At 39.7% G+C, this 13,834-nt stretch overlaps 1 protein-coding gene across 1 annotated transcript in view; it reads right to left on the bottom strand.

Annotated features, from left to right (window-relative positions):
- Nucleotides 1–5,901: 5,901 nt before the first annotated feature.
- Nucleotides 5,902–13,834, bottom strand: part of GALNT12 (polypeptide N-acetylgalactosaminyltransferase 12) — a 52,735-nt gene continuing 44,802 nt past the window's right edge. The window contains exons 9-10 of the mRNA XM_065667803.1: nucleotides 10,097–10,252; nucleotides 5,902–7,662 (exon numbers count right to left, since the gene is read on the bottom strand). Coding sequence (XP_065523875.1) covers nucleotides 7,525–7,662; nucleotides 10,097–10,252 — 294 coding nt within the window. The 3' untranslated portion in view covers nucleotides 5,902–7,524. The remainder of the gene's footprint in view (nucleotides 7,663–10,096; nucleotides 10,253–13,834) is intronic.

The following is a 13,834-nucleotide window of genomic DNA, read 5'->3' as shown; positions in this document are numbered from 1 at the left end:
AAGGGGGAATGGCTTTAAGCTGGCAGAGAGTAGATTTAGATTAGCTATAAGGAAGAAGTTCTTCACTATAAATGGTGAGGCACTGGCACAGGTTGCCCAAAGAAGCTGTGGCTGTCCCTGGCAGTGTTCAAGGGGAGGTTGGACGGGGCTTAGAGCAACCTGGTCTAGTGGAAGGTGTCCCTACCCATGGCAGGAGATTGGAACAAGATGATCTGTAATGTTCCTTTTAACCCAAACCATTATATAATTCTATAAATACTCTACACCATGGTTTTAACCTGTACTGCCTAAAAGCATGATCTACCTGTTCCTTTCGGTGCACACAATCTTGCTTTATCTGCACAAATGACCTGTCCAGCAGTTTGTCACCTGAAAACTTACCAGTATCTTACTTTACCCCAGAAAATTATGACACCAAGAACAGATCTTCTGAGGATGCCAACAGGAATAGGTGCCACACAGAATCTGTATAATGTTATTTTTATTCAGAACTTCATATGCTAAATGATGTTTCACCATTCTCAGCTTTCTCTGGAATAGATACGAAGTTTATTTGTCAAAATCTGTTCCACAGAAAATCGTTCTTCACTGCTTGCGTCCCGTACCATTCTGTGATCTTCTCCAGCACTTGGCTACCAGGATTACAGCTACTTGGATCACTACGGTTATCATTTTACAATACTGGCAGCATATTAACACACATACTCACACTGTGTCTGGAATGTCATCAGCTTCCAAAGCTTTTTGTATTTTTTAAAAGCCATTTCCCAGCACTCAGTCTTTCTGAAAGAAAGCTTTAGTCCAAATTCTGTGGCACAACAGAATTAATACCTTCACTATTAGCAACTGCTTGACATCCTTCTTTGTTACTGGTGCAGCAGCAGCCAAGTGTCCCTTTGTTACTTTAAGAATCAAATGCATCTCCTCGCTTTTTTCCAAACACAGGTTATTTCATAGTACCATTCAGTGTAAAGCTCGAGGCTTGCCCTCATGTGGGAGGCAGAGCCCAGCTGCCAGGAAGGGAGATCCTGGGCAGGGACACACCTAGAAAGTGCTGTGTCATGGAGGTAGCTCTTACCATGGAGTACAAAAACGGTTCCAAAATCAGGCCCAGGAAACCAAGACTTACCTTTCTTGCCCAGAAAGTTAAGGAAGACTTTTCAGAGGTAGTCTGTGATACCTTCCTCATTTTGGATTAATTGGGCAGATCACAGAGTTATAATCATAGAATCACAGAAAGGTTTGGGTTGGAAGGGATCTTAAACATCATCTAGTTCCAACCCCTCTGCCATGGGCAGGAGCACCTTCCACTAGACCCGGTTGCTCAAAACCCCGTCCAACTTGGCCTTGAACACTGCCAAAGATTCATTCACAGCTTCTCCGGGCAACCTGTGCCAGTGCCTTACCACCCTCATAGTGATCCTTTCTATACATCATTCTGTGCAGAACGGGAGCCCTGTGGTGGCAGTTCATCTGTATGCACAGATCCACCTTTGGACAAAAGTCCCAGCTCCTGTGGCTGACCTGCAGAAGTCTAGGGTATTGCCGGATGTCATTTAAACCCAGCAAAGCCACAATTCAAATTGCAGTATTTAGTAATGTGGTACTTCTGACCTTACTCTTTTTGGCATCGCATTCCCTGTCAGTAAAATAGGGGTGCTCTTCCTTCATGGTCTTGCTGTGAAGATGGAATAATATTTGGGAATATTATAATTTGGGAAAATTATAATAGTTGGAATAATATTTGGGAAGGGCTAAGGCAGTGTAACATTCAAGTTCCATTAAAAAAAAATGCTAAGAAAATAACCTTTTTTTTTCAGGCTAGAGATTTACTATGGGGAAGTAAATAAGGCTGTATATTGAACAATGAAGATTAAGCAAAATAAGCCTTTCAAAATCGTTCCTGTATACTCAGTGAGGCATGAAAAAGACAGTCTCTCCATCTTTTGTAAAAACAGTAACAGGGAACATGCTGCAAGAAAATCATGCAATTCAAAACAACGGTATAATAGATGCACTGAGGCTAAATTCAGATTTAACAAATAACTTTATTTGTGACACTTTCAAATATTCATCTGCAATCCTATACAAAACTTTTATGTCACACACATGTAAGTTTCCAACGTGATGTAAACATGTATTTTGTAAACCGTGCTGCTTTTTGAATTCTCAGCACTGAGAAATTTCTTCTTTCGTAGGTATTGTCCCTTGTTTACACATAGCAGATACCCAGGGAACAGTTCATTTTAAATACAAAGTCTAAAGGAGAACTCCACTAAACTGCTTATTAAAGATTGTGTCAGACACAGCCGCCTGCCCAGATGCCTTTTTTTTTCCTTTTTTCCCCAGAAATCCAAAGAATAGTTTGCTACCATGAAATTGGTAAAGTGCATCCCATAGGATGAAATCCTTTAAAGTAGCACATATCCTTTACCTGTTACACAAAAAGGCTTTATATTCTTATTTGGTGGCCTACACCAGACACCCTCTGTATCTGTTTACTTGTTGGCTGAAGTATCAGTTCACAAGGATTGCAAACCCTATTCTCTTTGTTCAAAACTCAACATCATGTCACCCAGTCACTTCAGCATTTCAATCATGAATCCTTCAACTGTATTTCAGTAAAAGAGCTATGTCAAACATCTTCCTGTTAACGATCATGTCTAATTTCTCTATTACTAAGTCTTCTCGCAGTGTATGCACAGCTAAATTTTTGGGATTTCTATATTGTTTGTATTTGCTTATCACAGAGTACCTAATTCATGAAATTCAGGTCTAAGTACATGTATTGGTATGAGTCCCTTGACCACCTTTTCTTCAGCTGCAAGTTAGGTATCTTCAGAGCATAGGTAAGTCCAAGAAACCCAGAAAGCTGATTTTTCCCTCACCATCAAGAAAATGCATTTTCTGCAGAAGTCCTCTCCCACTCTGAGAGGTGGTCTGATGCCTCTAAAAGTATGTCATCTATACCTACACCATTCCTGACAGTGCTGACTAGGGCTGATCTAAATAGGCTTTGCCTATTTGTATAAATGTCAGTGAGAAATGGACTGAAAGGCTGAGAACATCCAGGCAAAGTAATTTTAGTACTGGATATACATACATAGTTTTTTTTTCTCTGAAAGTGGGAAACTGAAGAATAATGCAATGCTCTAATTCAAACCAAGCTACCGCTGTTGCACCCCAACAGAAGGCAGGGAGCTCTGCTACCTCTCTCTTCCTTCCTTCCCAAGGACTTTTCCCACTTATCTCAGCTAACTTTCTAGCACAGTCAGTATTTTGTGTTTGTGACAAGCCTACACAGCATTCTCCATCAAAAACTGCCACAGTTGCAAGCGTGTAGAATCATAGACTCATAGAATCAACTAGGTTGGAAAAGTCATTTAAGATCAAGTCCAACCATTACCCCAGGACTGCCAAGGCCACCACATGTACACAACTGCACGATCCTAACCCTACAGTCTCTCTGGATATCAATAGCTATGTCTTTACATCAGTGTCAGAGCAAAGCTCAAAATCAAATTATTTGCCCAATATAAAGGCCTTAAGAGAGCCAGAGTAATTAAAAGATCAGATTCTGAATTACCAACCTAGCAGTATCACTGTGTAACTGCCCATGTCATACATAGGGAATAGGAGCATAATTCCATCAGTCCCAGTGTTACCAACCAACATACATTTTACCGTCCAGTAAATCTTATTACTTCCTACAACAAAAATTGAACACAGTTTTCAGCCTTTGTTTCAGCAGAGCTAGCAAGAAATACTGCTTCCAATTCATGTTGACTGATGCATATACAATGATGACTGCTGTTCCTGGGTGTTTGTGCAAGCTCTAACAACCCGTTATAATGGTTTGGTCAAGACTGCACATACAGAGGTTTCAGTAGTTTATTTCTTAGAAGGAAGGTTCATATACTGGTTTATGTTGATGGGAAAATCCAGTCAGTTCTAGCCCATGTTGAAGAAGCGCAATGTTTAAATGAAAAGACAGCAGTGGAAGAATAAAAGAAAAAAAGCAAAATAGTTGCCTGATGAATTTAAAGAAATATGATAAAGCATTAGGCACCGACTGCAATCTGGGTTACACTTATTTTTTTTAATAAAAGAATACAAAGCCTAAGAAACAGGAATTTTTTTTAGTACCTTTTTAAAATTATTATTACTCAAAAAATTCAACAAGTTCTATCACTACTTACAACCCCAAATTCTCAATTTTGGGGATAACAGCATCCGGCAGTTTATTAAAAGTTAAAGATTCCTTACATATTACTGTTCCCCTAATAAGGTGTATTCAGCATAGGATATTGAAAACTGGGAAATCATTTTTCAATGTTGTGAACTATTTCTCCTAGCTTAATGTTTTGTGCCTCAACCATGACAAATATGCCCCATATCCAGGGAACTTCAGACAAGAGGAGGGGAAGGAACCTGGGAAAACATAGACTCACACTGACCCAGTATAATGCCTAAAAAAAGGGGGATTGTATTTGCAGCTACACAATGAGGAAGGACTAATACCTGTTTGGAGGACAAATTTCTTCATCTTTATCCTAGAGTTTTATAGGGTGTACTTTGTGCTGGCATGATACCTTCTTAGGACAAGTTGTTCAGTTAATCTCTTCATAGCTAAAGATATCCTTTTTTGTTTTGAACAGTGATGGTACAAAATGGAAGAAGGACCCTTGAGATTTTGCAGTCTGCCCTGCCACTGTCCCACTGTTTTAATCTACAATTACTACTAGGCTTGAGTTGGAAGTTTTGGTTTTACGAGTGCTTCACATGGTTAATGACAAAAGGGAAAAGAAATGTAGCTCTAATACTAAGAAAGGGGGCACCTACTGATTCTCAATTTATACTATGCAGAAAGTGTTTCTCCCTTCTCTTTTTCTTCTTCCTATCTAGGAAGCCAGAACCAGAGGAAGTTCTGATTTGTGACTGAAGTCCTCCAGTTTTTCCATTTCTGTGAGGCACCCAGCTCCTTCTCTGCTTGGGAGAAGCCCAAAGTCCAGACTCCCTCACCAGGTAGCCCTGACCTCCCACAAAAGTTTGAAGATGTGCATTGTGACAGAGTTCTTCACCCTTCAAACCTAAAGCCAGACATTAATACAATTCCAGTGAACTGAGAGGAAGAAAAGGCTATCAAGAAATAAAAATGCTAAGTAGATGGACTAAAAGGCCAACAAAAGGGGAGAAAGCAGGTGCTGTTGTTAGATTCAGTATCTGCTTTTAAAATCAATGTGTGATTGTTTGCCTAGCCAATATGTAACCCAGGCTAGACGGTTTGCTGGTATATGAGAAAACAGCTCAGCTGCACATAACTAGAAGCCCAAAACACCAGTACTTCCCTCTAAACAAGTGCAAAATGGGAAGACATACGGAAAAAAATTTCTAATTACCAAGGTTCACTTGCATACCACCGCCTGATGATGAAAAATCCTTAAGTCTCAAAACTAAGAAAACCTCATTGATCATGGAGGTCAATGAGAGTTTTGTTTCCAATTGCAGTAGCTGGGCTCTCATTAACTTTCTAATGTAATTCAATCAACAGTAAGGAAGGCAAGGCAGAAATGAACAAAGAATCCTTGCTGTGTTGCTGGAGCTCTCATGGTTCTCTCATGCAGCCACCCAGTTTTGATTTGTGGCTCCACAAAGTGCACAGCACTGCTGCTAGCAGGTGAACACAAGCATTACTGAATTCAGCAAAGGGAACTTGAGAGACCATAAAATAAAGCTGTCTTCTCCCAAGTGCTGCAGGGATCAGAACCTAAGTATCAGAGAAACGATTAAAAGAAAACCACTGATCATAAGAAAACAATATTTGTAAATATAAAAAAATAGATATAAAATGTATAAAGGTAAATATATAAAAAATAGTTGTAAAGACAGATCTCACTCAACTGAATCACAAAATACTTTATTAATTCTAACATCAACTTCATCAGTCCAGCCCATAGAGACAAAACTTTAAAGGTGCTCACAAAATCATTCTATCTACATTCGTTTAGACAGACTTTGGAAGAACCTACATAGGCAACTCCTACAGGCAGAAACCCTCCCCCCCACACACCCTAATCATATAAATAGGTATGCCAAAATGGCACAAGCTTGTAAGGTTTCAAAGGAAAAGCTGTACATTTTTTATCGAAAATATGAACAAAGGCAGGTAACAAAATACATACAAAACTAGTTGAAACAGATGGCAAGACTTCTGAGGGGAAAAAGGTTGACATTTTCATGCTTCTACATATAAACATACTGCCAGCTGATACAGAAAGAAACCTTCCTTATAAGCTGAAACCCTTTTAATCAACATTATAATGACTGATGATGGTCAATGACCAAGTACGTTGCTACACATGCTACCTGTCTGATCGAGTAAAGTGGATCCCACATAGCATGACAGAACACGTACTGGTGCAGATCGAACCCCATGTTTTCAATAAACTGTATGTGTTGACACAGCCAACTTACCAGAAAAGGAGTTTCCAGACAAAATGCAAGTTAAAGACAATTCTTTTTGTAGTGATAGCAGCTGTTTAGCATATCAACTAGGTGCAAACTGATTTTTATCTAATATTTTTTTATACTAACTACTTAAACATTTACAATTTAATTAAAGATACAAATTCTTAGATTCATTTTCTCTAACTGCAGTTTTGAAAGCTGTCAGAAGAATTACAGCTAGGTCTGATCTTGAAAGTTTTACACATGTTGGAAATCCACATAATATTGAATTAAGTTGTGCAGTCTGGGACACAGCCACATAACTAGACCCGTGTGAATGTAAATTGTTTTCTCTGGAGCATCACCTTTAAATATTGCTGCTGTATTTCTTTAAGATGAGAAAAATCCCTATTTTACTGCAAAACCAGACTTAAGCATGTGTAGAAACTTGTCAAGTGCCGTTAGAATATGAAATTGTTGCAATATTTGATGTACAGTATTGTCAAGCATGTGCAATCTGTAAGCATCTAGATTGTTATTTGTGCAAATACATGCAGACCCACTCTGCCTTCATGTGCAAATACACACTGTCACCAGTGACAGTTTTGTGGTAGTCACTTAGGGCAGAATCTGGCCTACATTTACCTTCTTGGTATTTAAAAGACAAGAAGAATGATTAACTACTATCCTCTAAAAGGCCCAACTGCAGAATGCTTTAGTAGAAAAATAAACATTTTAAGTTATTGGCAGATAACATTAGTGCAATTATTTTGACTGCCTTACTTTCACACAGTAGATTAAAAAAATATATTGTCACTTGTGAAAAGAACCTAAGACACTTCAGAAGCAGTTACGTAGCTGCCAAATAAAGAGTAAAGAAGAGGAGTGATTCTGTGGCATAACCACAAGGTCTCAATGCCTTTTAATGCTCCAGAAAACGAAATCCAAGGCTTGTAAACTAATTACAGTTCTTTCTGTACAAAAATGCATCACTTACGTGATTTTCAAAAGGCTGACCAACTGCTGAATAAAAAAAGCACATTTTCATATTCAGCTATAGCCTAGACCACATCTGGATCAACTTCTTTCTTTGAAGAACCATTTTTGGTAGTCCGAGTCTGTACATGGTCGTAACAATGGTGCTGGGTTACCATTGTAAGCATTTGACTCTGCTTGTACGCACTTCTGGGTTTGAAGATGAAACAAGGTACCATCCTACAAAAGACAAGAATGAGTTTTGCTTTTCAGGTCTTAAAAATTACAGGCATATCACTGTGTCTTAAAAGTAACAGAAGACATTCGCAACAAATAAACGTCACACATATCCTTCTCAGGGGGCCATTCAGTGAAGCCAAGAAGTGTAAGTAGAAGATCTCTGAAAAGTTCTCAAAAGACCCTGCTTTTAAACTTATATTACCATTGCTTCAGAGTGATTCGTGTCTTGACATCTAACCCCATAAAATATGTATTAACTTCATTCACTTTCATTGCCTTTTGTTATTGTGCTTGAATATGGGCAGAGAAAACCAAAGTAAAGTATAGGCATTACCCAAATTCACCAACTTACTGCACATCTTGCAAGTAAAATGTAAATGTTGTTAGTTAAGTGTAGATGTTGGTTGTATTTTTAGCAAAGAAAATTCCCGTTTCTTCACAGAGTATATTTTCAGTGGAAAAGGCAAAAATATCTAAGCATGCCCCTTGCCTGCAGATATGTGCATCAGATCACATATTTCAGTGCAATTATATATCTGTATATATTATATATATAAAATATATATATACAGATATACACAGATTATATATATTATTATATTATTATATATTATATATACAGATTATATATATATATATAATACATATATATATATTATATATATATAATACAGGTATATATATCACACCTCAAGCCGCAGCCCCTGATGCCCAGCAGCATGTGCTTGCTCACAGCTTGCTGACAGGCTTAGCTGCTGAATGACTTTTCTGTTTCCATCATGGTAATTCAAATTTTTGAGTGGACTAATCAATATCTCCTTCACTCGTTTTTGACTCAGTGCCCGTAAGAACTTAATTCTTGCCAGGCTGCTGGGAAGGCTGCTCAAATCTTTGATTATGCTACATCCATAAGGACAGCTTTTCCAGTGTCTGAAATTTCTCTGCACAAAGCAAGAGAAATGTGGTATTGACACCTCACCCATCACTTACATTGAAAAGTGGGGACCAGTGATTTTGATTTAATACAATAGAAGAGGAGGAACTGGAGAAGAGCAAAATGCTCAAATTGCACACAGGCACAAAGTGGTCACAAGAAACAAAGATTTGAAGTAAGTCCTGAAGTTTCATATGCTGAAAACTAACGGTTAGGAATGCAGTGGAAACAGATGTATTCCAAACCTGTGTTTTCTCAAGTAGTTCCTGAAGTGACTGAGGGTCTTTCAAGATATGTAATCTTAGGGATTAACAGATATGACCTTGAAAAATTTTGTTAAAAGTCAGCATTGAAAATGAAATGTCATTTACTTATAAAGTCAGCCTTTCAAATATTTTGTTTTACTCAGTAATACCACTATGAGCTTCAGACTGGACTAGATTCAGTGAATGGACAATAGTTTTCCTGTTTTTATTTTGAATTCACCCTGCCACCTATCACTGGTGGTAATATCCAAGCATGAAATTTGTCAGCCTGTAAGAGTTTAGATGCATTACGCAGACACATTATGTAAACGCACCATTTTGATATATTATGTGACCTTTTCCCTTACCCAAATAATATCACTCCAGAACCTGACCAAGGCCATCATTTTTCATCCAATTTATTTTCTCTAGGGCATCCAGGAACTCCTTCAGAGATTAAAAACTAAACACAAGGTTTTCGAAGATCACATGGTATGTTTATTAAATATACTCCCTTACTTCTATTTCTCCCCTTTGGGAGTAGGCATTAAGGCTGAAGAAGAGAGGTACAGATTTGCTGAGTGCCCACACCCAGAAAGATTTGTCCTGTGTAGGGGTAGGAGTAGGGCAGAAGGTAGTTTTTTGATGGTACAACAAAGTACCCAATAACATATAACACTGCAGAAAAGCTCAGGGTGCACTTCTGGTGTGCACAGGGAGGGTCGCAAAAGATAGTTTGCAGAGGAGAAGCTGCAGCTCTCAAAAGCAGGGAAGAGTGTAAAGTAATGGTGGTATGTGAAGTATCAGGGATATATGGGAAATAAATGAAGTCAACAAAAGAAGAGCAGAGATGGACCAGCCACAAGATTGGTTGGGAAAGCGGTGTAATTTCTCCTCAGTTCTCAGGAAAAGGCAGTAGGTGTGAGATGCAAGAGAGCTGAGCAGCCCAGAAAATACTAGATACGGACAAGGCAAAGAGAGACCTCTTTCAACATTCCCAACTCCTCTCGGATGAAGAAGGGCATTTTCCTTTCTCTCATCTTCCTATTCTTTATGCTGGCATACTCTTCACCCGCACACTGCTGCTACCCTGCTTCTGTGTTCAGGTATTACAAGAAAGACAGCATATCTCAGAGATCTCTACTGAGGCTGTGGCCTGCATGATGTGTAGGCAGTAAGAGAAAAAGAAAGAGAACCTCAACAATTCTCCTTCCAACTACTTCCAGAAATCCCAAACCCAAGCAGGCACACTTACCTCTCTGAAAACAAACTTCTGGTTTTCAGGAATACTGTGGACATTTTCATGACACATGTACATTGTCAAGTAGTCGGTCCCCGAATCAACTGCTGCACAGACTTCTGGCTGTCGGGTATTGTAACGTATTTCATTATGGGATGTGTACTCGAAAAACTACAAACCCAAGAGAAGCAAAAGACAACAGTCATGTCATACGTACACAAGAAAGTATTTATAAGGAGGCTACACTAAGATACTATAATTAAATTCACAAATTAAACTTGCCACTGTGAAGAGAAATTCTGCCAAAAATAATCAGGGAGCCTCAACTTCTGCCATTTGCTAACTATTTTACAGAAAATCTATCTTAGCACAGCACAGCTTTACTCTGGTAGCACTTAAAATGCATGAATTGCTTAATAAATGCCCTGGAAAACAGACTTTCCAGCATTAAAGAACTTACAAAATTTGACTGTAATATTCTACTTGCACATTCTAGATAACACTTAGGAATAGGATGGAAAACATTCTATAGTCTGACATTTTGCCTTCTTAATTCAGTTGCCACAAAACAATGTTACTTTTAATTAAGGAGTTGTTCACTGCATAGTTCAAAGCAGTTTGGTCAAGGTTCATTTCCAGTTACAAAGTACTCCAGAGGCACGGTGATAAGCATTTTATTATATAACATTTTTAGATATTATTTGAAGCAAATCAGCTACATTTGCTTTTAAGCACAAACTTTATTAAACACAATTTACTGGCTTTGCTTGATGCACAATATTCTACAGAGGTGCTCTGAACATGCTCTACAACATTTTGGCTTCTGCAGCAAAAAGTCACGGTTGAAGACTTCCTTAAAATTTTTATATTTATTGTGGACATATGCCAAATTTTGTACTTCATTAAAGAGTGGCAGAACTTGAGAGCTGTTTGTATTTAGCATGCTTGTAAATAATTTAGATGGCTATAGTGCACGGATGTGTGTTTAAATCCAATTTAGATTATACTCAGTAGAGGAGAGTTTTATACACATCAGAAAATTGCTTTTTACCAATAGTATAGATGCATTAGTGGAAATCAATAAAAGGATGGAGGGACAGAAGGAATCCTCTTCTGTTTTATTTCACCCTTGGAGAAAGAGACTGTAAGGCTTTCTGAAAGGGGCTATGCCAATTCAGAAATATTGCGTGCACTTGAGCTTAGTGCAAAACCCTCCTTAGCAACCACCAAGGCTAATTAACCTTGAAAGAGAAACTGGAAATGGAGTTTTAATGTAAACAGAACTGTGTGATTACAAAGTCTGAAGTCCAGGTGTAAGAGCTCTGATTTAGACTACGCTGATGGTAGTTGTTTCACGAAATCTGCCCCTCCTTTTAACACAATCAGGTATTTCTCTGCTGAGGTGGCTGTCGCAGCCATAGTCAGACCAATGCTGCCCATTGCATCATGGCCTTGTTTTTTTGGCAGTGGTGTGCAAGTGACTGACCCCCTATAATTAACCTTTTTGCCACCATTCATTTGTGGTATGCCGCAAAGGGAAGTGAGTGTTTTGAGAAAGCCGTTTCATCCAGGAGACTGTGATTTCACCTTGAAATCTATTGCTAGGACCTGTTCCTATGATGTAGGCTGAACTGCCTTTATAACATTTGCTTTATGCCAGAAATGTCGCCTCATCAACATAAATCAATTGTGAGGAGATAAGCCTATTATTATTACTATAATTATGAAAAACAGCAAGGTGGTTGGTTCCAGCCAGCATGGCTTCACTAAGGGGAAATCCTGCCTGACCAATTTGGTGGTCTTCTATGATGGGGCTACAGAACTGATGGACAGGGGTAGAGCAGTTGATGTCATCTACCTGGACTCGTGCAAAGCGCCAACACTGTCCCACACGACATCCTTGTCTCTAAATTGGAGAGACATCAATTTGATGGATGGACCACTCGGTGGGTAAAGAACTGGCTGGATGGTCACACGTAAAGAGTTGTGGTCAATGGCCCAATGACCAGTTGGAGACCAGTAACAAGTGGTATTCCTCAGGGAGCGGTGTTGGGACCGGTCTTGTTCAACATCTTTGTTGGTGACATGGACAGTGGGATTGAGTGCGCCCTCACCAAGTTTGCCGATGACACCAAGATGTGTGGTTCGGTTGATACACTGGAGGGAAGGAATGCCGTCCAGAGGGACCTTGACACACTTGGTGGCTAAGGTGGGCTGATGCCAACCTTATGAAGTTCAATGATGCCAAGTGCAAGGTCCTACACCTGGGTCAGAGCAATCCCAAGCACAGCTACAGGTTGGGCAGAGAAGAGATTCAGAGCAGCCATGTGGAGAAGGACTTGGGGGTGCTGGTCGATGAGAAAATGAACATGAGCCGGCTTCAGTGTGTATGCTCGCAGCCCAGAAAGCCAACCATATCCTGGGCTGCATCAAAAGGAGCATGACCAGCAGGTCGAAGGAGGTGATCCTGCCCTCTACTCTGCTCTCCTGAGACCTCACCTGGAGTACTTTGTACAGTTCTGGTGTCCTCAACATAATAAGGACATGGAACTGTTGGAACAAGTCCAGAGGAGGGCCACGAGGATGATCAGGGGACTGGAGCACCTCCCATATGAAGATAGGCTGAGAAAGTTGGGGCTGTTCAGCCTGGAGAAGAGAAGGCTGCGTGGGGACCTCATAGCAGCCTTCCAGTATCTGAAGTGGGGCTATAGGGATGCTGGGGAGGGACTGTTCACCAGAGGTTGCAGTGATGGGACAAGGTATGAGTAACGGGTTAAAACTCAAACAGGGGAAGTTTAGATTGGATATAAGGAGGAAGTTATTTACTGTTAGGGTGGTGAGGCACTGGAATGGGTTGCCCAAGGAAGTTTTGAATGCTCCATCCCTGCTGGTGTTCAAGGCCAGGTTGGACAGAGCCTTGGGTGAGATGGTTTAGTGTGAGGTGTCCCTGCCCATGGCAGGGGGGTTGGAACTTGATGATCTTAAGGTCCTTTCCAACCCTAACTATCCTATGATTCTATTTACCCTAATAGGAAGGGGCTATTCCCTGGCCTTCAGGCTTTTGTTCCCATGTTCAGTCTCTGATTGGCACATGGAAAGCCTACTATACTTCAGGCACCACAGTGAGCTATAAAGGGCACTCAATCATTTTAAGCCTATGACTTGTGAATAATGAAAAAAGAAAAGCTTCAATCCCGCTCATTTGTGTCTGGATGGACATTTTTTTACAGCTGTCACTTTTACAGGGCCGCATGTAGAGCCCTGCTCATTAGTAGATTTATTAGATATAATAACTCCTTTTAGCAATTTGCATTCAGTATCAGTGAAAGCCTGCAAGCTGCCGATTGCACCAGATGCATCAAGAGTAGATGGAACAGCTACTAGGACAGAGTGCTCCTTACTAGACTTCTTCCTTGAATGACCTCTTAAGTACTTGTACCAGATTTCGGAATAGAAGAGCAAGTAAAATGGTTATTTCTGAATAACATTAATGTTATAATAACAATAATAAGAATGTTATTTATGTATACTAAGGATTGGGGTTGTAGCATTAGCAACTAAGGACTCCTGCCTTCTTGTCCAATGAATATTATACCGTTCTTTAACCTATACTCCTTCAAATGAAATAAATACTTCAGGCTTTTTCAAGCTCCAGTAATACATGAGATAAATCTCTTTGTCCTCAAAAAGTAAAGTGTTTTTTAGTGCCCTTTCCTTGCTCAGCTGGTTCTGTGGACAGAAGGGAAGCATTTT

Source organism: Lathamus discolor, chromosome 2, assembly GCF_037157495.1.
Source record: "Lathamus discolor isolate bLatDis1 chromosome 2, bLatDis1.hap1, whole genome shotgun sequence".
In the NCBI taxonomy this organism is placed as follows: domain Eukaryota; kingdom Metazoa; phylum Chordata; class Aves; order Psittaciformes; family Psittacidae; genus Lathamus; species Lathamus discolor.
The sequence above is the reverse complement of the archived record's forward strand: the minus strand, read 5'-3'. Positions and strand labels throughout refer to the sequence as shown.